Source organism: Meleagris gallopavo, chromosome 16, assembly GCF_905368555.1.
Source record: "Meleagris gallopavo chromosome 16, MGAL_WU_HG_1.1, whole genome shotgun sequence".
Classification (NCBI taxonomy): domain Eukaryota; kingdom Metazoa; phylum Chordata; class Aves; order Galliformes; family Phasianidae; genus Meleagris; species Meleagris gallopavo.
Window position 1 is genome coordinate 13,023,123 of NC_139419.1, and position 24,343 is coordinate 13,047,465.

The following is a 24,343-nucleotide window of genomic DNA, read 5'->3' on the forward strand; positions in this document are numbered from 1 at the left end:
CGCCACCTCTTCCAGGTAATTCCATCTGGAGGCTCAAGCAGTGCCTGCCATCATGGCAGGAATGGAGTTTGGGGTCTGAGAGTAGAAATTGCTGTTGTTTTGGCATAATGTGGGGATTCACAGCGCGTCCCATTGCAGCAGGAGGGAGCTGCTCCCAGCCAGGAGGCCACCCGTGTGTCCCACGGGCTGCAACCAGCGCCAGCACTCAGCTGTCCTCTTCCTTTTGCTGCAGCTCATTGAGGACCTCAGGAAGCAGCTCGAGCACTTGCAGCTCTTCAAACTGGAATGTGAGCAACGGCGAGGCCGGAGCAGCAGCATGGGGCTGCAGGAGTACAACAGCAGGACACGAGAGACGGAGCTGGAGCAGGAGATCAAGCAGCTTAAGCAGGTAGGTGAGGCTGGGAAGGGGGAGGAAACATTCTGCAATAAGGGATGCTGTTTCCTCTTTTGCCTGGCTCCTTGGTTGGTGGGGTTGACCCTCCCAGGAGCTGACCATGCATGCAGCATCCTGCTGCTTCTTGCTCCCCTGTGCAGGGACAGGAGAGCTCAGATTCTTCCTCTGAAGGGCATCATGTGTATGCAGGACCCGTGTATGTCTAGACCTGTCCCACATTTCCAGAGGCTCTCCAGGCTCTCCAGTCAGAGTCAGGAGAACGTGTGCTGTTCCCAGTGCCCTGCAAAGCCCCTGCCTTTCCAGCTGTGCAGTGGGGTTGGATGGATCTGCTCGGGGGCACCACGCAGTACCTGACATGTGGTTGTTGTGAACAGGATAACAGGAGCCTGAAGGAGCAGAATGACGAGCTGAACGGGCAGATCATCAACCTGAGCATCCAGGGAGCCAAGAACCTCTTCTCAGCCTCCTTCTCTGAATCCCTGGCGGCAGAGATCAGCTCAGTCTCCAGAGATGAGGTGCGTGCACAGGGGGCTGCTTCTCTCTGACCGCGTCTCCCTGGGGTGCTGGGGCTTCCCCTTCCCATCCAGCAAACAGGAGCCCATGTGGCCATGGCTGCAGTACTGCTCTCTCCCATACCCCAGCTGAGAGCTCTCATGAAACAGAATGCAATGATTTAAAGAGCATTTGGAACTGGGACAGGGGAGGTTTAGGTTGGATATTAGGAGGAAGTTTTTCATGCAGAGGGTGGTGATGCACTGGAACAGGTTGCCCAAGGAGGCTGTGGATGCCCCATCCCTGCAGGCATTCAAGGCCAGGCTGGACGTGGCTCTGGGCAGCCTGGGCTGCTGGTTGGCGACCTGCACACAGCAGGGGGTTGGAACTGGATCAGCACTGTGCTCCTTTGCGACCCAGGCCATTCTATGATTCTATGACTTGCCCTAATTCATGGGAATTCTGCTTTGCTTTCTCTTCCTGGGCTGGATCAGCAAACACAAAAGTGTGTGTGTGTGTGTCTGTCTGCCTGTCTGTCTGCAGCTGCATTAAAAGCCCAGCAGCTGGGACAGCTGCCCTGGAGACCTCAAGTCCAAGGGTAGGGCTGAGCAGAGCTGCTGGCTGAGGGCATCTCCTCCCCGTGGAGTCGTGGAACGATGTCCTCCTCCCAGCCCAGACAGCAGCAACCACTTCTCCCTTCTCTCCCTCGCAGCTCATGGAAGCAATTCAAAAGCAAGAGGAGATCAACTTCCGCCTGCAGGACTACATCGACAGGATCATCGTGGCCATCATGGAGACCAACCCCTCCATCCTGGAGGTGAAGTAAGGGCGGCCGAGAGCCGCGCGCTGCGCACTCTGCCACGGCTGTGGATTTGGTGCTCTGAGAGGAGGAAGAAGGGACTCGCAACGTCTTTGCTCTTGATGAAGGCACAAGGAAACGTGGCGTCGGATCGGTGGGGAATCAGCCGGCGCAGCAGCGGGGCGGAGAGCCAGCAGTGAGGCTCTGTTGTCTGACTCCGTTATTTTGCAACCCTCCTGGCTTCGAGGGGCGAAAGGGAACCTGGAGGAGGAGCGGAGGCAACGGGCAACCGTGGGAAGGATTTGGGACGGCCCCGCACGGGTGTGAGGAGGGCTTCCTCTGAACTGCAGGGGTCGGGATGGAGCAGGAACGTTTCCCCCCCCCCAGCTGCCCTACCCAGCCTGGGTGTCTGCTTTGCCAAAGTGTCCGTGACACACTTACTCACTGGGGCAGATCTGGGAAAGAGGGAAACACATCCTGGACTTGTAGAATTATGATGATTATTTTTTAATTAACTTAATGCAAATGTCTTCATCCAGCTGGCGCAGTTAATCCTTGCCCTGCTGCTTTTGCTTGGGAACGGGTCGCGTGCACGGAGCACGCTGGCTTCTCACTTGCTGGTGGCACGGAGAGGGGAGCAGCCATCCTTGGGACAGGGTGTGAGTGCAGTGTCACCCACCTCCTTATTTATTTTGCTGTCTGTGGCTCGCTGCCCTCTGCTCCCATGGCTCCAGGGTGGGATGTTGCTGCGGGGTCTGCACAGCTCGTGGCAGAGCCGTCCCCTCCATCCTGCTTGCAGGGATTGGGGCAGAGGTGGTGGTGTGAGGGCTGAGCTCTGTGTGCTGCCCCAGCATCCCAGCACGGAACGGGGCTCTGCTGGTGATGGCTGTGATCCCGGAGGGAGAACCCGCTCCTCACCCTGTGCTGGAGGTAGGGATGGGGTGGCTGCTCTGGGCTCTTAGCACACAGCATCGCCCATCCCTGCGCTGCCAGGGGCAGGAGGTCTCTGTGAACACAGTGCCAGCTGACAGGGAAACAGACCACGCTCACAGCGGGCAGCTCGTGGTGACCGCAGCGAGGAGCATCCATGGGAGCAGCCACTCATCCCACTGCCCCAGAATCTGGTTCCCTCGCTGCACCAGGCCCACGGAGCAGCTATTTCTCCTGCTAGCCAAGCTTTGGAAACACCACTGCAGCCCAAAAACAGGGGAGAAGCAGCAACCCCCAAAATTCTTCCGAGCGCATCGCTGTGTCGTGGGTCAGCCAGGGCTGTCCCTGCAGCTGAGCCCGGAGCCACCGCCGTGTCCCCACACCACGGCCATCTGACACAGCCCTGCACCCAGCCTGGGGATGGAGCCACGTCGTGTACATTTCCAGAGAAGCTTTGGGTGTAAATCAGTGTATACATGGAGAGGGAAATTTTTCTATCTTGTAGAGTAGGTATTTTTATAGAACGAAGGTTGATCATTTTTTTAATACTTTAAAAGAAGAGAGAAATGTATCTGTGTATAACACAAAAGCATATATATATATATATATGTATAAATATATAAATATTGGAGATCTGCCTTTCTCGACTTGGGGTCACCGATCCCCAGTTCCTACAATCGTCTTTTTTTCCTGTCGCTCACAAAGAGGTACTGTAACTGTAAATAAGCACCAGGAAAAGGTTTTAAGCAAACAAAGCACTGACTTGCACATTCACCATGCTTTAAAGCCCCTATGAAAAAAAAAACAAAAACAAAAACAAAACCACACCGACCTGTCCTTCCTGAAAACCTTCCTCTCTCCCCACCGGTATGTGAAGGAAGTCCCAAAAGGGTGAAAGCAGTATTGTCTTAAATGATGTATTGATTCTTGTCCCATTAAATGCTGTTACCATTCCTGTCCTCGGCTCTTCCTTGCTGTGACTTTGTGAGGTCTTTGTGGTGGGATGGGGGGGAGCAGAAGGCACTGGGGATGGGCATAGGGACTTCCAGAGCCAGTGCTGTTCTTGTCCCCATGTCCTGCTGTCCTATGGGGATGTAAGTGAGGACGTGGAGCTTCCCTTTGCCTGCAGCCTGCTGGGTGCTGTGTGAGCTCCTCCAACCACTCTATTGACAGAAATCCCACTCTTGGGCAAGGAAATGCCCTAAAACTCTCTTGCTGAGCTGTGCACATCTTTGTGCCTCCTCTGAGCTTCCGTAAGCTGCCCCAAAGGGCTCCAAAATCCCCTCTGCGTTGCTGCAAACCGCTCCATCCTGCTGCCAGCTGCTGCTCCAGAACCTCCCTGAGCATTCCTAAAGGGCCCCAACAGCTCTGAAGGGTGCCAGGATTATTTTCTCTTCTAAAAAAAGTCCTTTAAAATCAGCTCGGCACTTTGGGGAGCCCCAAAACGCCCCGAGTGATTCCAACCCTACAGTTCCACTGAGCACCTGGGCTGCCCCAGGAACCTCCCCCCGTGTGGCCCCAAAAGCCAGCAGCGCTCCAAGCAGCTCTCAAGCTCCTCCAAACTCTTCTGAAACTCCTTGAAGTAGCTGAAAACGCACCGAAAGAAATATCCTGCAGCAGCTCGAAAGCACTCCAAGCCTTCCTCTGAAGGGCCCTGCGTGGTCTCAAGTGCTCCCAAGCCCTCTGTGAGGCCCCTGAAATGCCTCCAGACCTTTCTGGGATCCCTCCCGACAGGGATGCTGAATGCTAAGGACTTTCTCCAGCGGTGCTGCAGAGATCTCTGTGTTCCAGTGCTCCCCGAATCCCCCTTGGGGTGACTGTGGGGCCGTATCAGCAGCCCCCAGTGTTGGGTCCCAGCCCACCTCTGTGCCTTTGGAGAGCCCCAAATGTCGTTCCTGATAGATGAACGCATTTCCCCATCAGAGGTTTATGGCTTTGTGGAACAATCGTGGCTCCAAAACTCACTGAGGGCTGCAGGAGTTGTCTTGGAACGCTGCTCTCTGCTCCCTGCTCAGTGTGGGAGAGTTGGATTGGTTGGCTCGTCCCCATGGGTGCTCCTGGATGCAGGACAAGGATGCTCTGGGACAAGGACAAGGGCAAAGATGCTCCAGGATGCAGCGCCATGGGAACCCAAACGCCCAGCAAACCCCAGCCCTAAATGCATAGCCTGAAATTCACACTTTTCTCTTCTAAGCAGGAAATCACTGCGAGTACAGAAAGTCCTCACATTCCCCCCCTCCCGCAGCCAACAGGGCCGGGTTGGGTGGGTGCTGGGAGCAGCCCCGGATTGGGGGAGGGCGGGTCGGAGACCCCTTTGCTGCCCTCCGTGGGGCCGGGGAGGGGATTCCCAGCTCTGCCCGTGGCTTTCAGGGGGGGAAAGGGCCGCAGCATCGCGATGGGACCGGAGAGGACGGGACCCCCCGGAACCCGGCGATGCCACGCCTGTGGGATACGGGTGGGGGGATCCGGCCGGGGCGGGATGCGGGCAGTACCTCCCCCCGCCGCCCCCGCCCCCTGCAGCCCTCCCCTCCTCCTCCCGCTCTTTCACCTCCTCCTCCTCCTCCTCTCGCTCCTCTCCCGCACAACCCGGGGCAGCCGCCGCCGTCCCGGCCCGATCCGCTGCTCCGCTCCGGCTCCGCTCCGTCTTGCGGTTCCCATGCGGGGCGGCCCCGCGTCCACCCCCCTCCCATGGCCCGGCTCTCGGTGAAGGAGCACCTGGACGGGATCCTCAGCGACTTCGAAGGTGAGGTCGGGACCCCCCCCCCCGAGCCCCACCCGCGGCCGCGTTTCCCCGTGGGTGCGTGAAAGGCTCCCCCCGCGTGTACCTCCGCGTGTATCTATGTGTGTACGTACGTGCGTGGATGGTCTGTGTGGTCCGTATGGTCCATGCGTGTCTCTGCACCGCCCCACGCGTGCATCCCGAGACCCGCGTGGGCTCTCCCACTCTATGCAACCGAACGGGGCCGGGCAGCGTTGGGGGGAGGGGGGGTCCGGCAACAGCGGGACTTGGCTTTTTTGGGGGTGTGTGTTTGTCTTTCTTTTTCCCCCTTTTTAATCTTCCTTTCGGCCCCAACTCCCCGCCCCCCCCCACTCCGCCGCTCGCCGGGGTCGGGAAGGGGCAGCTCAGGGAGGAGCGGGCGGAGAAATCCGACCTGGGGCGGCTGCTGCCCTCGGCGGGAGGAATGCAGCACCTACCGGGGGGGGCACGGGGTGCAGCGGTGGAAGAAACGCGAGGAAGGGGAGGGGGCAGAACCCCTTGTCCCTCTCCACCGCCCTCCCCGGCAGCCCCGGGGTGGAACATACCTGCCGGCCCAGAGCTGTTATTAGCATCACCGCCGCCCCGACCCCTGACCCCTGTGCCCAGCCCCGGGCACGGGACGGTGACCTGGGGAGGGGACGGGGCACCGAGCCCCAGCCCGGCCTCATTGCACCGGATCCCCTTTGTCCCCCGGGTCTCCATCATCCCCCGGGTCTCCATTCACCCCTGGGTCCTTATCATCCCCTGTGCCCATCACTCCAGGTCCCCAATTCTCCCTTATCCCCATCGCGCCCCGTGCCCATTCCCATCACCCGCTGCTGACGGGGCCTCGTGCCGCACACACGGCAGCGCGGCGGGGGGGTGGGGGGGCTCCGTGGGAGCTTCAGCTCCCGGCGCTCTCCGTGGGGAGCCGGCACCAAACGGAGCCGCTGGGGCGGATCTGGCAGGAGCGCAGCTCCCGGGGGGTCGCATTGCCGCTTCCTGCCCGTGGGAGGGGTTAATGGTGGGGGGGGGGGGGGGAGAGTTTTGTACGGTCCCTCCATGCAGACCCACCGCGGCACTGCAGCCGGAGGAGAGCAGCCTCCAGGGTGGTGGAGTGCCCCAATGGTGCCCAAAGGGCTGCGAGTGGGCGGGGGGAGCACGAGGAACTTTCAGCCCCCAGGACACTGCATGGGCCCTGACCCCCCTCGTATGCATCTGCCTGCTTGTGGTGGAGAGTCAGAGCCCTCCTGGCAGGGGCAGTACCGCTGTAGGATGGGAGTGCCATCTGATGGCTGTGCCATCAGTAGGCTTCAGGGTTAACGCACCGGAATAGGGCAGGGATCCTGTGCTGAGCTGTGCTGAATGCGGGGGGAGAGCAGCAGCTTGGGCAGGGATCTGGTTACGTGGGGCCGGATCCCTTACAGGGGAATAAAGCGGGCACTGTGCGGTGCGGGGAGCCAGGAGCCACGGCACCAACCCACAGATAAGTGCTGGGGAACAAAGCCGAGGGGCCGGCAGCACCGATCTGGTTTCCCATCTGGGCTGGGCTCACAGACGGCCCTTTGGCACCTGGTGCACAGGAGGAGCACCCAAAGCTGCAGTGCCACCAAGCCCCAGTGCTGCCCTCACACCTCTCTGTCTCTCCCCAGCCCTCAAGAAGTCGTTTGAGGCAGAGGATGCAGGTGATGCTCCCGGATCCCCCATTGCGTCCCCGCTGCCTGCGAGTGCCACCGAGAGCCACCGGGTTCTGCAGCCCGGCCCTGCACCACACAGCCCATTGCTGCGGGGCCAGCACCGTGCTGGCAGGGCTCCTGGCAGCATCGCCTCCTTCCAGAGCCACACGGGGCCGGGCAGCGACGGTGAGAGCCTGCGCAGCTCCAGCTCCAGCCTGGAGAGCCCCGCAGCCCCTCAGCCTCCTGCAGCCTCCCTGGCTGCCGACCCCTGCTTGAAGAAAGTGCCATCGCACGGCTGCGTCTTCCCAGTGGAAGCAGAATGTTCCCTGCATGTGGCCGCCGGGCACAGCTCACTGCCAGCACTGGACCTGCACATCGCCGAGGAGCCAGGCATCCCCCTGCCAGCCCCACACCCCACACAGCCATGGGGTGCCCACAGCCCAGCTGCCCTGCCCCACAGCCGCCTGCCTTCCTCCTCCTCCTCAGGTGGTGAGATGGCCCCAGGGCTGCCCCGCACACAGCTCAGGGTCAGCCTCAGTGCCAGCCCCCGCCTGGCTCGCCCGACCCCCCTGGCTGTCACTGCAGCCACCGGCCCTGGTGACGGGCTGCTCCCCCCAGCTGCACCCTTCAAGTTGGTGTCACAGCCACAGACGGTGCAGGTGAGCTCCCAGCCTGCCTTCCTCGGGGGGGTGGTGCTGGGGCCGGGCGCCCCATTGGCACTGAGGAACATCGGCAGCACCGGCCCCACCATGGGGACCTGCTTGGTGATGCCACGAGGGCTCGGCCAGGCTGCAGATGGATGCTGTGCCACGGTGACACCGGAGCACGGTAGGACTCGCTCGTCCCCTCTGTCCTTTCTCCGGGTGTGACATTGCCACCTCGTGCCACCACCGCTGGTGCTGGGGACGTGTTGGTGGGGATGTGGTCACAGTAGTCAAAGCCTCTCAGGATCCCTAAGCTGTTGCTCCCATCCCCACGTTGTTCCCATCCTGGTTGCTGCATTCATGACAGTGGAGATGTGTGATGGCCACGTGTTCCAGGTAGCACTTGAATGTGCGGCTGTTGGTGGCAGTGAGTGGCACCGTGCCCTGCTCAAGAACCACCACGCAGCCCGGCAGTGCCCCGTGTCCCCTCCATCCCCTTGCCCTGGGGAGCCTGGCCACAGCACAGGGCCCCTAGGCACCAGGCTCAGCCGCGTCCCCACGAATCCCCAGGGCAGTGCCGTGCTCAGGGCCGGACGCCACGGTGGCCGCCTGTTTGTGTCCTGGGGAGCGCTGTCTGTGTGCCTGGGGAGCACTGCTGTCTCTCTCAGGTGTCTCGCATGCCGCCGTCGCCGCGGCTCTAAGTACTGACGCGCGCAAAGGCATCCATCCCACCATCCCTCCATCCATCCCTCCGCTCGGGGCTGCGTGAATCATGCGGCAGCAATGCCCGTGGCCGAGCCGGCCCGGCTGCACCCGCGCTGGGGGACACGTTGGGGACAGTGGTTTGGGTGCTGGGGACGGGATGGGATGGGTCACGGAGTGGGCGTGAGCCGGAGGGCAGCGTGCGGGCGCCGGGACGGGGACGGTGCGCTCCCGGGCGCGCTCCTCTTTTCAGGAAGCGCCGAGCTTCGCTCCACGGCCGCCCCGTTTCACTTCCACCCAGCGCCCACGCAGCGCCCCGGGGTGAGGAGGAGGAGGAGGAGGAGCGGAGGAGGGGCTGTGGGCTGCAGCCTCCTCCTGCCTGCACCCCAGGAGTTACTCGGCCGGTGAGCGGTGACCGGCTCGTGGTGCAGCGAGGTAGGGGTGGCCGAGGGCGCGGGGCGAAGGGCAGGGTGGGTGTGCAGGTCCCGTGGTGCGTGGTGTGGGGCTGCTCGCTGTCACTGCAGGATTTCAGTCCCCATCGCCACAACAGGGCCCTGCGCTCTCACTTCTGCTTCTGCTTGTGGCTCTGCTTGTGACTCTGGCTATGGGGACAACTGTCACTTCTGTCTCTTTGGGTTGTGGGTGGCACCGCCACTGCGGCACGGCCACTGCAGGCTCTTCCATGGGCTGGGGACCCCCACCCCATTTCCTTCCATCTGTGCAGCGGAGCTTCTGGGTCACGGGGCCGCACTCCTGGCGATGTGCGCTCCTTTCCCATCCCCTCCTGCCCACCTCCACCCCCTGAGCTTATTACAGACTTCCCGGCCAACATGCCGATTAACGCCGCATCAGTAATTAAACCATGCTGGGAGACCACGAACCCGGGTTTACCCGTCCCAGCCTGGAAAATAAACCCTCCTCAATTAGCCCGGAACAGGTCTGTCTGCAGGGAGCCATTATCCGGGGCCACATGAAGGGATAATGTTTGTGTCTGCTTGGCTTTGCCATCGGCACGGCTCGGCACAGCGCAGCACAGGGTGGGAGGTGACGGCCGTGCTGGGAGCCTGGTGTGGGTGCCACCCTGGAAGAACGTGGGCACCTCGCAACCCAGCAGTGAGGAGGTGTGAGGGGCAGGTGGGGGGTCTGCTGCTCGGGGTGGGTTTGGGGAGCGGAGAAGGAAAGGGGATGCGCAGAGCTGGACTGTGAGCGGGTGGCACTCTGTGGTGGCCGTGGGGGGGACAGTGGGGTGACGCAGCAGTAGCTCTGTTACTCGGTTCCGGATCTGTCCTGGTGACCGTGACTCTGTGGTGGGTGCATGAGGGGTTGGGTGCTGTGCTGAGTGGTGGGCAGGACAGGATAGGGGCCTGCAGGCAGTGCCCTGCCACCAGCCCCTCCCCCCCCGGCTGGGTGGGTGTCACTGCTGTCACCAGGAAGTCCTGGTGTTTTGACATTTCCGAGGAAAGCCCCAGCTGAGCGGGAGGGTGCTGTGGGCGGCCAGAGCCTTGCTCCTGCTGGGCTGTGTCAGGTTTGGAAGGGAACATCTCCCCCCTGGGAGCACTCTGGGGTGGTGTCACCAGGGCATCCCATCCTAGCTGCTGCTGTCCCCAGCTCTAGTTGTGGTCTGGCACCCACCGGTGGGCACGGGATGCCCGGGTCCCCACTCTGAGATGCCATTTCTGCAGTGAGGAGCACGTCCGCTCCATCCACCTCCCAGCATCTTCAGGCCAGGTGCTGCGTGTCCCTCATCTCCAGGCCACATGGCACATGGCTGTGCCGGCAAGCTGCCGCCCGAGCCTTTCTGGTGCCAAGAAATGGGCTGGCACATATGTGCCATGCAGGGAGGCTGCAGCGTGGGCCGGGGGACGCAGGCGCCGTAGGGCACTGCGGCATCGGGGTGGGCAGTGCTGGGTGTGGGGGTCCCCGGTGCCTGAACCCCCAATGCCAGGTGGGTGACAGCGCGTGCTCCCATTGCCCTTTGGAGGCCTGGAGCTGTGCAGCCGGGACACCCATGCGATGGGTGCTGGGGTGGTGGGGGGACGCTTGGAGGAAAGGGTGTCACTGTGCTGAGGTTCCCATTGCTGCTGGCGGGGCTTGGGGCTGAGTGTAGAATGGGCGAACTCAGTGCATGGGTGGGAGAGGAGGGGCGGCGGGGAGGCTGGGTTATTGCCATGCTGGGCATGTGCGGGAGCAGCCGGGCTGCAGCCTGTATTTGAGCCCAATAGGGTTGGGACCAGGTTGCAGTGCTGCAGTGACAGGGACCGGGGACAGCCGGGGTCCCCTCATCCCCAGGAGGCTGTGTGGGAGTGGGGACAGCGCATCACGGAGGTAGGACCCAAACAATGGCTGTGCCAGGAGAGAAGGAGGAGGGGGAGGAGGAGGGGAACGACAGCTCTGGGGGCCCTCAGCCGCCACACAAAGGCTGGGGCGGGGGTCTCAGCTGCATGCCTCGTGGTTGCCAGGCTGCTAGTCACCCGATGGCCTTGCGATGGCACCGCTACTGTCACCCACCGTCACCTTCTCAGGGCCAGCTACACAGCACTCTGTCAGCACCAGCACCGCAGTGCTGCCACAGTGCTGGGAGTGATGTGGAGTGACACATCGTGGGCCATGCCCAGAGCCCCCTGTGTGCACCAGGGCTGTGCGGCGAGGTGTTCACTGGGGAGGCAGTGCTGGTGACACCACCGCTTGTGGAGCTGCGGGGGGCACGGTGGAGGGCACAGGTGGCTGTGGGCACCAGGATGTTGGCAGAGCCCCCATTGATGCCACTAAGGGACACCCTCGTCCCCATGGTGCCAGGAGGTGGCATGTCCCGTTGCCGTGCTTCACCTCGCCGGCTGCCAGGAATGTGTCGGGGCTGCGTGCCCACCGGCGTGGCTGCTGCTGGGGCAACGGCAGCAGGGTGAGCAGCACCGAAGGCATCTGGCTGTCCTCCTGGGAAGGGTAGCGTGCTAGGGACTGGTTTTGGGGTGTCCTGCTCACCCTGTATTCATCCTGCGCAGGGAGCAACCTGGAGCCCCAGGAGCGCAGCATGGAGTCGGCGGCCGTGCCTCAAGAGTTGCCCCCTGACTGTGGGGTGCATGAGCTGTTTGGGTATGTGGGGATCGAGGCCGTGCTCGAGCAGATGAAGGTGAAGACCATGAAGATGGGCTTTGAATTCAACATCATGGTTGTCGGTGAGCGCCTGCAGGGTTTGGCTGCTGGGAATCTGATGCCACCGTGTGGGGAGAGAGTTGGGGAACTCAGGCTTTGGGGGGAGACTGAAGCAACAATAGACTGAAGAAGGACGGATCTCACAGCGCGGTGGTGTGGCTGTGCTCCCTGCACACCAGGAATTGGGCGATGTGTCCCAGCTTCGTCCTGCAGGATTGGGGTGCTCCCAAGCAGAGCTATGGTGGGGGGTTATAAACGCATGGGAGGGGACAACGTGGAGCTGTCCATGTCCTCACAGGGCAGAGCGGGCTGGGGAAGTCCACCATGGTGAACACCCTCTTCAAGTCCAAGGTGAGCCGCAAAGCCTCGCAGCCTGGCCAGGAGGAGCGCATCCCAAAGACGGTGCAGCTGCAATCGGTCACCCATGGTAAGGTCACCAATGTGTCCACAAAGCCACGGGAGAAGGAGGGGATGGGGGGTGAGTGAGATGGGAGGGACCCCCACCTCGGTCTCCTGCTTCTCCTTAATGCACGGATCCCACTGGCCCCACAGTCATCGAGGAGAAGGGTGTGAAGATGAAGCTGACGGTGACGGACACGCCGGGATTTGGGGACCAGATCAACAACGAGAACTGGTAGGAAACAGTCACTGTGGTGGCATCTGGGAGAGGCTAAACCCCAACGGGGCTGCTCTGATCCATCCCCTGTCCCCAGCTGGGACCCCATCATCAAGTACATCAACGAGCAGTACGAGCGGTACCTGCGTGAGGAGATCCTCATCACCCGCAAGAGGAAAATCCCAGACAGCCGGGTGCACGGCTGCGTGTACTTCATCCCCCCCACAGGCCACTGGTGAGTGCCACGGTGGTGACCTCGCACCCATGGGTGCTGCCAAGGGGTGGCAGGGTGACAGCTGTCCCCCCCTCAACCAGGCTGCGTCCCCTCGACCTGGAGTTCATGCGGAGGCTGAGCAAGATCGTCAACGTGGTGCCAGTGATTGCCAAGGCCGACACGCTCACACTGGAGGAGCGGGAGGAGTTCAAGCAGCGGGTGAGGGGAGGCACAGGGGGTTCCTGGCCCTCCTGCCCCCCTGCTGTGGTCTGGCAGCCTCTCACACCCTGTGTCCCGCAGATCCAGCGGGACCTGAAGGCCCACGCCATCAGCGTGTACCCGCAGGAGGATTTCGATGAGGACCCTGATGACCGGTTGCTCAATGATAGGATCCGGGTGAGTGTTGGGATGCTGGCGCTGGGAGGAGCGTGGGAGCACCCTGGGGTGACCTTGTTCCCTGGATCCCGAAGGAGAAGATCCCATTCGCCGTGGTGGGGGCGGACCAGGAGCACCAGGTGAACAGCAAACGGGTGCTGGGCCGCAAGACCAAGTGGGGCATCATCGAAGGTAAGAGCAGCCCACGGCGTCCCGAAGGAACGGGACCGGGCTGCCACCAGGGCACCTCACAGGAAACAGCGCCCAAGGGTGCACCCCTGCATGGTGGGTGCTGTCCCCGTGGCACAGAGCCGACCCCACAGCTCTCTGCCTTGCCTTGCAGTGGAGAACCCGGCACACTGTGAGTTCCCCATGCTGCGGGACCTGCTCATCCGGTGAGCCGGGGTCGGGCTCACACCACAGAGCACCCCGGGGTGGGGGGGCTGGCTCTGAGCACCCCAAAGCTGCAGGGGGTGCATGAGAGTAACACGATGCCTTCCTCCCCGGGCAGGTCCCACCTGCAGGACCTCAAGGACATCACCCACAACGTGCATTACGAGAGCTACCGCGTGCGGCGGCTGAACGAGAGCAACCGGCCGGCGCCGAGCTCCAACAACGGGCTGCCGGGCAGGGATGAGGACGGGGACGAGAGCAACCTCTGAGCCCTGGGGCCCGACCCCATAGCAGCACCCGGCCCCCACCCCGCAGTGACTGTGCCACCTCAGCTCGCAGCCCCCCCAGCCCACGAGAACGAACAGAGGGGGCTCCCTGGGTGTCCCCGAGCTCTGCTGAGACGCCCGGAGCCCGCTCCACATTAAAGGTGAAAACGGAACCTTCAGCATCCGCCGTCCCGCAGTGCCACCCTCTGTGCTGACAGCCCCACAGGTGGCAGCAGGGTTCCCTGCCACCGCCCCGCTGGCACCCGGACTTTGAGCCGCTTATCGGCTGCGGCCGCACCAGGAAGTGGCACCCAGAGGTGCGGGGCTACACCCAGCCGCTCCCTGATGGGCACCTCCTGATGGGCGGTGGGGGGGGGGTGGAGGAGTGCCAGGGGGGTTGGGGGGTGGTCATTCCTGACCCCCCAGTCCGTCGCTCACACCTGGCACGGCGTGGGGTCTGCCGGGAGCTGTTGGGGAAGGCAGGAGGCCGCGTTGTGCCCCCGCCCCAGGGCAGGGCACGGGCTGGCTGCCAGCGCCCGGCCCCCCCGGCTCGATTGCACGGCTCAGCCCCGTGTTAATGATCCACCCACAGCCGGCTGTGCGGTGCTGGTGGCAGCAGTGGGGCCGGGGGGCCCGGTGCCCCACCCTGAGTCCCGGCAGCCCTACAGGCACGGCGCAGCCATGGCGGTGGTGTCGGTGAACTGGAGGGCCGTCACCTCCTGGGTGGGCATCGCACGGCTTTTTGCCGTCCTGCTGTCCTGCCTCTCCTTCAGCCTTGTGGCCTCCACCGGTAACTTCGGAGGGTCCTACGGGACGTGGTGCATGTTCAGCTGGTGCTTCTGCTTCGCCATCACGCTGTTGGTGCTGCTGCTGGAGCTGCTGGAGCTGTCTTCCAAGCTGCCCGTCTCCTGGGACGACCTGACGGCCGCCTTCGCCATGCTGGCAGCCCTGCTGGTGTTTACCAGCTCCGTGGTGTTCCCGTCCACCTTCATCTCCAGCCCCTGTACGGGTGCCCGCTGTGCACGCCAGGCGGCCGCCACCGCCATGTCCTGCCTTTGCTTCCTGGCCTACGCCCTCGAGGTGGGGCTGACCCGTGCCCGCCCGGGGGACATCAGCAGTTTCCTCTCCACCGTGCCCGGCTTGCTGAAGGTGTTCGAGGCTTACATCGCCTGCCTCATCTTCTCCCTACTGAATTCCTACGATTCTTATGCCGGCTTGCAGTGGTGTGTGGCCGTCTATTCCATCTGCTTCATCATCACGCTCCTCATCATCCTCTTAACCATCGGCCGCTGCCTCAGCTACATGCCCTGCCCGCTGGAGAAGGTGCTGGTGGCCTACAATGCTCTGGCCCTGCTGATGTACCTCACTGCTGTCATCATATGGCCGCTGTACAACTTCAACGGCCGCAGCCGGCCCAACAACTGCGGTACGAACTGCTGGTGGGACAAGAGCCTCGGCGTCACCTTCCTCACCATCTTCAACTTCCTCGCCTACCTAGTGGACCTCGTCTACTCCACCAAAATGGTCTTCATCAGGGCCCCTTCCTAAGGGCTGGAGGGTGATGGGTTGCGGTGCCGCATGGGGCCAGGGGATGCAGAGCTGAGGAAGAGGCCGATGCCTCGGAAAGCTCCATCCCACCAGCGGTATGGGGTGCTGGGTGCTCCGGGGGCCAGGGGGGGCTTGGGGATTAAATCGGGTCATTTTTCACTTTTTTCTGCCTCTCTGCTTTCTTCCCCTCTGGCTGTGGGTGGGGGTGATGGGGTGCTGCCCCACAGCAGCCCTGGGTGGCTGGGCAGAGTCAGGGGGACACCGGGTTCTCCCTCTGTCCCACCCGCTGCAGGTCAGCGGGGCACAATCAGGAAAAACCCAAGCTGGCTGCCTTTACTTGGCACCTGCACTGGGTCCTGTGGAACGGGTTTGGGAGGAATGCAGCTGCTGGGGGGGCCAGATCCCTAAGCGCTGGCACAGCTCTGTGCTGTCACCGGGCTGGGAGCCCCATTGCTCAGGGCACGCTGGCCGCAGTGGCCATGCATGTGTTACTCCGTGGCGGTGGAACCAGGGCGTTCCCTGCCTGTGGACACACACAGTGCCACCCACGTCCCTATGGTCCCACTGGGAGTGGCACAGCACGATGGCACTCTGGGAAGAAGGATGCAGAGCAGGGAGGGCACCCACCGCTGCGCTTCTGGATATGGGCTGGGCACCCGGGGTGTCCCCCCGCTGTCTCCAAGCCATGCTGTGCCCCCACATTCTGCATCCCCAGGCTCTGCACTGCCATCAGCACCCGTCTGCAGGCTGTGCTCCACCTGCTCCTTCCCCAGTGCCACCACCATCGCTCCAGCACCTTGTCCGCATCACCTCCCATCCCACGGCCATGTCACCACGGTGGCTGTCCTCTTGTGGGGACAGCACTGCTTGACCTTCCCCTCCTCCTCCCAGCAGGGCCGTGCTGGGCCACTGGAGCCTCTCACAGCCTCCCAAGGCAGAAATTTTTTGAGCAAATAAAGGAAAAGCCGCACACCCCAGCGCAGCCCTGCCCAGCACCGAGCAGAGCTATTTTTAGGGTTGGAGTTGATTGAAATTCGTGGAGGAAAGGCACGGCAGCACGTGGCGGCTGTGCTGGTGAGGAGCTGCAGTGCTTTGTGGTGGTGGCACATCAGCTACGGTGAGGCTGGAGTGCAGGTAGGGGCTGGGCAGGGGGGTGGGCACTGGGAGGCACTGGAGACATGTCATAGCACAGGGCATGTGGTGCTACCAGGAGCTGCTGAGCCCTCGTGGGCACACAGAGCACTGGCAGCAGATGATGTTGGCTTGGGGCTTACCAGTGTTCTGCTGTGCTGTGCTATGGGGAGCCCCAGTGCCATCCTGTGGGGAGCACCAATGCCATCCTACGTGGAGGACTGATGCTATGCTATGGGATGAACTGGTGGCATGCCATGAGGAGCACTGATGTCATGCTATGGGGAGCACCAATGCAATGCTATGGGGAGCCCCAGTGCTATAGGGGGTGCTGGTGCCATGCTATGGGATGAACTGGTGCTATGCTATGGGGAGCACCAACGCCATTCCATGAGGAGCACTGGTGTCATGCTGTGGGGAGCACCAATGCCATGCTATGGGGAGGACTGATGCTACGCTATGGGATGAATTGGTGCCGTGTAATGGGGAATACCAATGCTGTGCCACGAGGAGCCCCAGTGCCATGCTACAGGGAGCCCCGTTGCCATTCTATGGGGAGGACTGGTGCCATGCTATGGGGAGGACTGGTACATTCTATGGGGAATGCCATTCCATGAGGAGCACTGGTTTCATGCCGTGGGGAGCCCTAGTGCCATTCTATGGGTAGGACTGGTGTCATACTGTGGGATAAACTGGTGCTATGGTATGAGGAGAGCTGGCATCATTCTGTGCCATGCTATGGGGAGCACCGGTGCCACACGGTGGGATGAACTGGTGCCATAGTATGGGGAGCATTAATGCCACGTTATGGGGAGCATTAATGCCACGCTATGGGGAGCCCCAGTGCCGCGCTATAGGGCACACCGGTGCCGTGCTGCGCCGTGCTATGGGGCTTCCCGGTGCCGGTGCAGTGGCGGAGCGGTGCCGGTGCGCGGCGGATTCCTCCCCCTAGGGGTCGGTGTGCGCCGGAACGGCGGTGCGGGAGGCGGCAGCTCCTGCGCACGGCCCGGGGCGGCCGGGACACGGCGGGGAGCGGGCAGCGGGGAACGGGACCGGCGAGGACCCGGGTGAGTGCGGCGGGGCCGGGGCGGGGACCCCCACTCACGGCCCCGGAGGCGGCGGGCGCTGCTCGGGAGATGCGCGGGGCGGGTGGCGGGGAAGGGGCGATGGAGCCCCCGGACCCCCCGTCCCGGTTAGCGGCGGGAGGCAGCGCGGTGGTCCCCGGGCTGTCCCGCTGTCACCCGGCTGTGCCACACGCCACGGCCACCTCTGTCGCTGTTGCTCTGTCAGCCCGCGAGGGTGAGGGGCGGCTTCTTCCCCATCAGCTGGAAGCCCCCGGGATGTCCCTGTGTTCCCCGGTGTCCCCGACCGGACCAGTCGCGCCCGGGCAACCCCATCCGCCTCTCCCGGAGGGGCAGGTCTGAGTCTGCTCGGAGTCACAGCGTGGGGCTGTGTCCTCACCTTGTCCCCGCCGTGTTCCCTGCGGATGGAGTACTCCATGGGGCTGGGGGGAGCGGGACAGCCCGGCGGTGCCCCACCCGGGACCAGTGTCACCCCGGAAAGGGACCCACACGGAACCCCGACCTCGTGGGGACACGGCTGTGGGTGGAGCAGAACTGGGGTGTTTGGGATCTGTCTCCACTGGCACCCGCAAGTGTGATGCCACCCATCGCTGGATGGGAACGCAGCACCCCAATGGGTGGTGCTGTTTGGGGGTGTGCTTTAAGCCAGCTGCACCAGTGTCTGCATGGCAAGGAAGGGGTTAAGGCACGCTGCGAGGTATCGGGGTGTCCCCAACCAGGGGTACAACCGGGCAGCTCCTCGTACCGGTGACCTCACGGCACTGCCATAGCAACGCCGCATGAAATCACCGGCACCAACGTGAGCATCCAGCCCGGCACCCCGCTGTCACCACGCACCGTGTCCCCCCAGGATGAGCTGTGCCCACGTGTGACCCCGCCACCATGCTGGTCAAGGAGTACCGCATCTGCATGCCACTCACCACCGAGGAGGTGAGCAGCGGGGGTCCCGTGCCACCCTTTCGGGGCGAGCACTGAGCTTTTGGGTACAGAATTCTCACTTTGGGGTGCGAGCCTGGGACCCCCTGGCACACCTCATCCCCGTGCCCGGTGCCTTTGGGGCTCAGCGTCCCCTCTCGCCCACCGCAGTACCGCGTGGGGCAGCTGTACACCATCAGCAAGCACAGCCACCAGGAGAGTGAGAAGGGTGAGGGTGTGGAGGTGGTGCGGAACGAACCCCACGAGGACCCCGTGCACGGCCCTGGGCAGTTCACCGAGAAGCGTGTCCACCTCTCCAGGTGAGGCGTACAGCGTGGGGAGGGATGGGGGTCCCAACCTGCCCAAATGCTGGGAGACGTTGCTGTGCTGTGAGCTCATCGTGCATGCCCCCATCCCTGCTCCCCAAATCTGCGGGGGATACCATCACCCAGGCTGCAGCCACCTCTGGAGAGATGCACCCAACTTCGGGGGCTGCAGGGATGCGCTCATCTCCTGGAGGCTGCACCCATCTCCTGCAGTACCCCCATCTTCCAGGGGCTGCACCCATCTCTGGGATGTGCACCCATCTCCTAAGGACAGCACCGTCTCCCAGTGCAGGGCTCAGCAGTGATCCAGGGGTGTCCCCATGTCTCTGCATTCAGCCCCAGGTGCCATGGGGTGGCTGCTGGCACACAGTGCTGCTGTCCCCGTGTCCCCGCCGCCAGCTGCGGCGCGTGGCCAAGAGCACTCCGGCTGCTCCCCCAGTAGGGAGCCACTGGCGTTAGACAGGATATTTTTAGCCACGGCACTCACGATTCTCCGCTCGGGGATGTTATTTATAACACCAGAAAATTAATCAAAAAAACACCACCCGGCTCCCCACTGCTGGGAGGGAGGCAGCCCACACCGTGAGAGCCCAGGGTGGGGACTGGGGCATCGTGAGCATCGGGCTGTGGGGAGATGGGGTGGACCTGGGGCAAGGATGGGGGTTCTGAGGTGATGGGACTCCCGGAGAAGGGATGAGGGGTCCAGGAGCTGTGCTTGGCGGGCAGGGCTGGGGGGCATCGGGCTGTGCCATGCTCCTGGGCTGCACCCTGCCCTGCTGGCAGCACCCACCCCGTGCTGCCTTCCCCCACAGCAAGCTGCCCAGCTGGGCACGGGCAGTGACTCCCCGCATCTTCTACATCACGGAGAAGGCCTGGAACTACTACCCCTACACCATCACTGGTGAGTCCCGGTTGTGAGGATGGGGCACTCGACACAGCCTGGCACCACAGGGTCCCGGCACAGACTCACTTCTCTTTTTCTCCCCCCCAATGCTGCTCTGTGCTGCCGGTGTCCCTGCAGAGTACACAGTAAGGGATTGGCATGGGGAGACCTGGTCCCTTTCCCTTGGGGTGGGTGTCCTCAGGGCTCAGGGACCAGCTCCTGGCTGTTCTCCCTACAGTGCTCCTTCCTGCCCAAGTTCTCCATCTACATTGAGACCAAGTATGAGGACAACTGCGGGGATAGCGAGAACGTGAGTGGCACTGCCCACATCCCTCATGTGTCCTTCCCTGAGACCCGTCAAACTCATTGCAGGGAACACATGTGATTGCTGCCATCCCCTCTCACCCCCCGTCCCCATCCCAGATCTTCCACGGCGATAAAATCCTGGGTGACCACGAGGTCTCCTTCCTGGACATCGCCTTTGACGAGATCCCCGAGCGCTACTACCGTAGCCTGGAGGTAACGGGGTTCTGGGGGTGCCCTGCTTGGGGTCCCTCCCTGCCGGGCTCACAGCCCCGCTCTGTACCCTAGGACCCCCGGTTCTTCAGCTCGGCCAAGACGGGCCGGGGGCCGCTGCGGGAGGGCTGGCGCCAGCACACCAAACCCATCATGTGTTCCTACAAGCTGGTGACCGTCAAGTTCGAGGTGTGGGGGCTGCAGACACGGGTGGAACAGTTTGTGCACAAGGTGAGGTGGCCGAGGGCACGGTGGGGGCCACACAGGCATGGGGTACTGAGGGCCACTGTCACAGGTGATCCGGGACATCCTGCTGATAGGGCACCGGCAAGCCTTCACCTGGGTGGATGAGTGGTGCGGTGAGTCCCTGCGATTCCCCTGGCCCCTGCACACGGGACTCCCAAAGCCACCAACCCCGCTGGTGCCCCATACCCCCGTGCCCCTGCTCCAGCTCACTGCCTGCTTCACTGCACGCCCGGAACTGCGCTGGGCAAGGCTTGGCCAAAGCAGCACTGTGGCCAGACAATCCAAAACAGTCACCATTGAGGTCACCACTGGGGCCGGTACAGCTCTCTGCCTTCCAGACAGGTCCCTGGGAAGGTTTGTGCCTTCAATACATGCCTGCAAGTGGCCACAACCCAAAGCTAGGGAGCCAATACCCCTATTCCTCTACCTGTACATCCCCGTGGGTTGCCACCCTGGCACACACCAGTGGTCCCCATGCACATGAAGTCCCTCTGTACCCCCTACATGGCTCAGCATCCCCTGCCTGCACTATCTGTCTGTTTATCCCCTCCCCATGGAATCCTGCTGCCACCCTCCTGTTCCTGTTTGCCCCTCTGCCCCAGCCCGTGTCACCTTCCCTGTGTGCAGCTCAGCGGGGACGCTGTACCCAGGGCTGGCACCTCAAGGGACTGGGGGACGCTGGGGTTGCCAGAGGTGGCTGTGAGCCCCTGTGTGCTCGGCAGGCATGACGATGGAGGAGGTGCGGCGGTACGAGCGGGAGACGCAGGAGGCCACCAACGAGATCATCGGCCTGGTGGCCCCCACCATTTCGGTCAGCGAGGTGGGGCAGCCCACAGCCACTCACTCGGCCCCCGCCAGTGCCCCCTCCACCCCTCTCAGCGACGACGCCCCCGACTTCCTCGCCCCCCCCAAAGCTCGGCCCCGCAAGAAGTCAGCGCCGGAGACCCTGACGCTGCCTGCGCTGCGGGAACGTGCCAGTGCAGAGTGATGCTGCACCATGCTGCTGCACCTTGCCACCTCCCCAGCCAGACTGTCCTCTCCTCCATGCCAGCCCTGCCACCCACCTCATCCCCTCCGACAGATGCTGACCCCAAGGGGGGGGACCTGCCATCAGGGCACGTGGGAGCCTTGTGGGCTTGCCAGTACCTCTGAGCCACTGTGGGCGCCCAGGTGGGACACTGTCACCATTGCTGTGCTGGACCTGCTGGCTCACTGGGAGGGGACACTCGCAGCATCAGGCCATGGTGGCATCCTGGCACCTGGTGCAGCCCCTTGAGCCTGAGTAGTGCGGCGCTTGGGGAGTGATGCACAAGCAGCACCTGCAAGGTAGGCACTGGGCACAGGAGGGTGGGCATGGGAGTGACGGTGACAGCCCAGTGCCACCTCCTGGGGTTCCCCGTGGGATGCCATGGGCAACCCCAGGCCCTGCAGCTGAAAGCTGTGTCAGTGTGAGGGGTGCCAGGGCAAGCTCAGACCTCTGTTTTCTTTGGGAAAACATTGGCCTTTTCGGAAATAAAGCTGGAGACATGGTGGCTGGCTCCTGGTGGTGATTTATTGGGCCCTGCAGAGCAGAGCTGTGCTTGTGCTGTCCCCACACATGGCACACACTGGACACTTCAGCTGGGCTGGGAAAGGCAGCAGTGAGATTGGGGTTTGTGGGACAGGACAGAGAGGATTGAGCTGGGTCAGCTCACCGATGCCTCCAGCTGCACGGATAGAAACAGCTCCCTTCCCTGCTAGTCGTCATCGCTATCACCATCCAGCTCCCTGAGAGAGGTGGCTGGCCCCAGCAGGGTGATATAGTGAGAGCTGCAGTACACAGGTGCCTTGTTGGGGCTGGAATAGACCTGCTCAGGCCGCAGTGAGGCAAAGGGGTTGGCAGCATAACCTGTGACGCACGTCTCCAGCTCCACCAGGATCTGCAGTGAGGACTTCAGCTCCTGCTCACTGCAAAGAGAGAAAAAGAGGACTCTTGACTGCTCAACTGGGGTGTTCTCCATAAGGACATCCCCGCAGCCAGCTAGGGGCACGCTGAGAGACTCACCTGTAGACAGTGAAGAGAGTGGGCAGGCAGTAGTCCCGCAGAAGCAGCAGTGTGGGCAGCCAGCCTGCCATAAGGTCATGGCAGGCATGGAAACCTGCAGGGATGCAACCAGTGAGTTAGGCACACAGCTCGTACTCCTCACCCCACAGAGCCCAGCTGGCACAGAATGAAGCATGGCCTGACTCCGTGTCACAGACCCCATCTTGCTGCAGTGCTGCTGGTCGGAAGGACTGAGCACCCTTAGCAAGGAAAGGTCCTGTTTCCTGCCAGACTCCAGGTCCTGGGCTGAGCCACAGAACCGAGATACAGAGCCCAAACACAGGGACCCCTGTGGGTGCTGCTGGTGCCTGAACCTCAGAGTGTCACCCACCGTGAGTGGTGGCCCATCGTGGCTCAGTGCACAGCCATGGCAAGCCCTGGGCACCTCCTGAAGTCCTCAGCAGCCTCTGCACCCTGGGCACTCACCTGGATGGAAGCCCACCACCAGGTCAGGGCGGGCCGCCAGCTTGGTCTCCACTTGGTCTTCCCAGAAGTCGTGGTACAGACCCTTGTAGCTACTGAGATAGATCCTTCCCGGGGGTCCCGACGTGGCCAAGGGGGGCCTCATGATGGGCCCATCTACCACATCAACCCCTACCATCACCACCTCCATGCCCTGCTGGCCCGGGAACATCCGTGCCAGCTCATCATAGTCCGTCACCCGGGTGTTGAGGGTCTCAACGTGGGATGCCCCCACCACGTGAATGGTGAGAGGCTTGGCAAGGGGATCGATGCCAAACAGACGCAGCCCCAGGCCGATGGTGAGTGGCCGTGAGTGGAAGTCAGTGACGAGGCGCCGGACAGACTCACGCAGCTCTCCCTCCTCTGGTCGTGGCTTGCCTGCATTGGCCCAGAGGAGGCTCATGTAGCGCCCAGCCAGGACAGCATCCAGCTTCTCCTCCAGCTGCTCCTGCATGGAGAACCAGTCCTCCCAGCCTGCCACATCCCCAGCGGGTTTTGTCCAGGTCTCCGTGGGGAAGGGAATGTCACCTGGGGGCAGAAAAGTGGCATCTCAGTGGTGGCCCTGCAGGACGAGGCAGTCTGTCCCCACCATGGCTGCAGGATATAGTGGCAGAGCCAGCTTGGGGTGACTAAAGCCAGGAGGAGGGACCTCACACACTAGGGGGTAGGCTGTGGGGAATGCATGGAGTGGGAGCAGCATCCCCTGACCCACCTGTGAAGATGAGCCACTCCACCAGCCGGTCCAAGGCCACCAGTTTCAGCTTCTTGCAGAACTTTTTGTGCACAGGCCAGTTGGCACGCTGGCATGCCACGCTGCAGTAGTACACATTTTGGCATCTGGGAGGAGAGAGGCAGCATGCCCAGCTTTGGAGGTGGCCAGGATCACGCCCACTGAGCCACCCTGTAATGTCTGCATTGCCACTGGGGGCAAGTGAGCCTGCAATGGGTCTGGCACCACCAGCCTCAGCCTGGTTCCTGGGCTAAACTTGCCCTTTTGGGAGCCAGGGCACATCCAGCCCCATACTATTGCACTGCTTCCTCCATACCTTTTGCATCGCCGGAGACTTCTGGGATCAGGGAGGGCATCAGGGAGCTTCTTGCACTCAGCGCAGAACTTGAAGGTGTCCTCCATCTTCTGGAACATGTCAAAGTAAGTCCGGATGCCGAAGTCACTGCCCTTCTTTCTCCCATCCATGGCAGACCTGAAGGGAGCTCAGACACATCAGGAGGTGAGCAGGATCTGTCCCATCTCAGCCAGGCGGGAGTCCTCCCTCTAAGCCTGCAAGATTTCAGGCTGGATGGGGACAAGGAGCCCTGCGTGTCACTTTGCTCTGAGGGGAGCTGGGGCTGGGGGGGGACATAGGGGGTGTGTTACCCACACAGATCACCCTGGCTGCTCCCACTCACTTGTAGTCCTCATAGCTCTTCATGTTGAGCTTCTGCAGGATGACGTTGGAAAGCCCGGGCACGTTGCTGTCCATGGCCTGGAAGCCCAGAGAGTCCATGTCAGGAGCCCGAGCCGCTGCTGGCTCCTTTGCAGACTTCTTGGAGGCTTTGCGGGCTGCACCTCGGCCCCGCTGGGCCATGCTGCTGCAGCACACGGGGCTCTGGGGTTGCTCAGCTCCCCAAGGAGACCCTGCGGGTGTCCCAGCGCCCGTCCCTGGAAGCAGGGTGGTGACCGGGGCGGACGCACAAACGTCCTGCTCCTGCCAAGGGAGGGCTGAGCTCAAATGTCAGCCCCAAGAAGGCCAGGCTTCCCTGCG

At 62.6% G+C, this 24,343-nt stretch overlaps 5 protein-coding genes across 8 annotated transcripts in view; 4 read left to right on the forward strand and 1 right to left on the reverse strand.

The window, feature by feature from the left end:
• Nucleotides 1-3,574, forward strand: part of RAB11FIP3 (RAB11 family interacting protein 3) — a 44,569-nt gene extending 40,995 nt beyond the window's left edge. For both annotated transcript variants that reach the window (XM_085237639.1, XM_085237640.1), the window contains 3 exons: nt 233-388; nt 769-909; nt 1,599-3,574. In XM_085237639.1, coding sequence (XP_085093765.1) covers nt 233-388; nt 769-909; nt 1,599-1,712 — 411 coding nt within the window. In that variant the 3' untranslated portion in view covers nt 1,713-3,574. The remainder of the gene's footprint in view (nt 1-232; nt 389-768; nt 910-1,598) is intronic.
• A 1,565-nt stretch (nt 3,575-5,139) lies between these two features.
• On the forward strand, nt 5,140-13,567 carry SEPTIN12 (septin 12). Of its 2 annotated transcripts, XM_085237637.1 has the most exons (11): nt 5,145-5,358; nt 7,005-7,856; nt 11,374-11,547; nt 11,823-11,951; nt 12,077-12,158; nt 12,238-12,375; nt 12,456-12,573; nt 12,655-12,750; nt 12,825-12,921; nt 13,073-13,124; nt 13,241-13,567. In XM_085237637.1, exons 1-11 carry the CDS (start codon nt 5,304-5,306, stop codon nt 13,389-13,391), a joined length of 1,944 nt encoding a protein of 647 aa, XP_085093763.1. In that variant the 5' UTR covers nt 5,145-5,303; the 3' UTR covers nt 13,392-13,567. The 2 variants fall into 2 exon arrangements, with proteins under 2 accessions (XP_085093764.1, XP_085093763.1); XM_085237638.1 differs by lacking the exon at nt 13,073-13,124 and having other exon boundaries at nt 5,140-5,358.
• A 142-nt stretch (nt 13,568-13,709) lies between these two features.
• Nucleotides 13,710-15,099, forward strand: LOC104913348 (myeloid-associated differentiation marker homolog). The gene has a single exon (XM_010719340.4). The coding sequence runs from the start codon at nt 14,070-14,072 to the stop codon at nt 14,934-14,936; it is 867 nt and encodes a 288-aa protein (XP_010717642.1). The 5' UTR covers nt 13,710-14,069; the 3' UTR covers nt 14,937-15,099.
• Nucleotides 15,100-16,099: 1,000 nt separating this feature from the next.
• LOC100544881 (cytoplasmic phosphatidylinositol transfer protein 1-like) lies at nt 16,100-21,565 on the forward strand. 2 transcript variants are annotated; one of them, XM_085237647.1, is made up of 10 exons: nt 16,100-17,134; nt 17,920-18,079; nt 18,236-18,384; nt 19,203-19,291; nt 19,412-19,419; nt 19,512-19,583; nt 19,697-19,792; nt 19,865-20,020; nt 20,085-20,148; nt 20,758-21,565. In XM_085237647.1, exons 2-10 carry the CDS (start codon nt 18,032-18,034, stop codon nt 21,021-21,023), a joined length of 948 nt encoding a protein of 315 aa, XP_085093773.1. In that variant the 5' UTR covers nt 16,100-17,134; nt 17,920-18,031; the 3' UTR covers nt 21,024-21,565. The 2 variants fall into 2 exon arrangements, with proteins under 2 accessions (XP_085093773.1, XP_085093772.1); XM_085237646.1 differs by having other exon boundaries at nt 16,102-17,134; nt 18,000-18,079.
• On the reverse strand, nt 21,566-24,282 carry MSS51 (MSS51 mitochondrial translational activator). The gene is made up of 6 exons (XM_003210782.5): nt 23,988-24,282; nt 23,627-23,782; nt 23,293-23,417; nt 22,545-23,108; nt 22,080-22,173; nt 21,566-21,982 (listed from the first exon to the last, which is right to left on the reverse strand). Exons 1-6 carry the CDS (start codon nt 24,164-24,166, stop codon nt 21,772-21,774), a joined length of 1,329 nt encoding a protein of 442 aa, XP_003210830.2. The 5' UTR covers nt 24,167-24,282; the 3' UTR covers nt 21,566-21,771.
• Nucleotides 24,283-24,343: the final 61 nt, after the last annotated feature.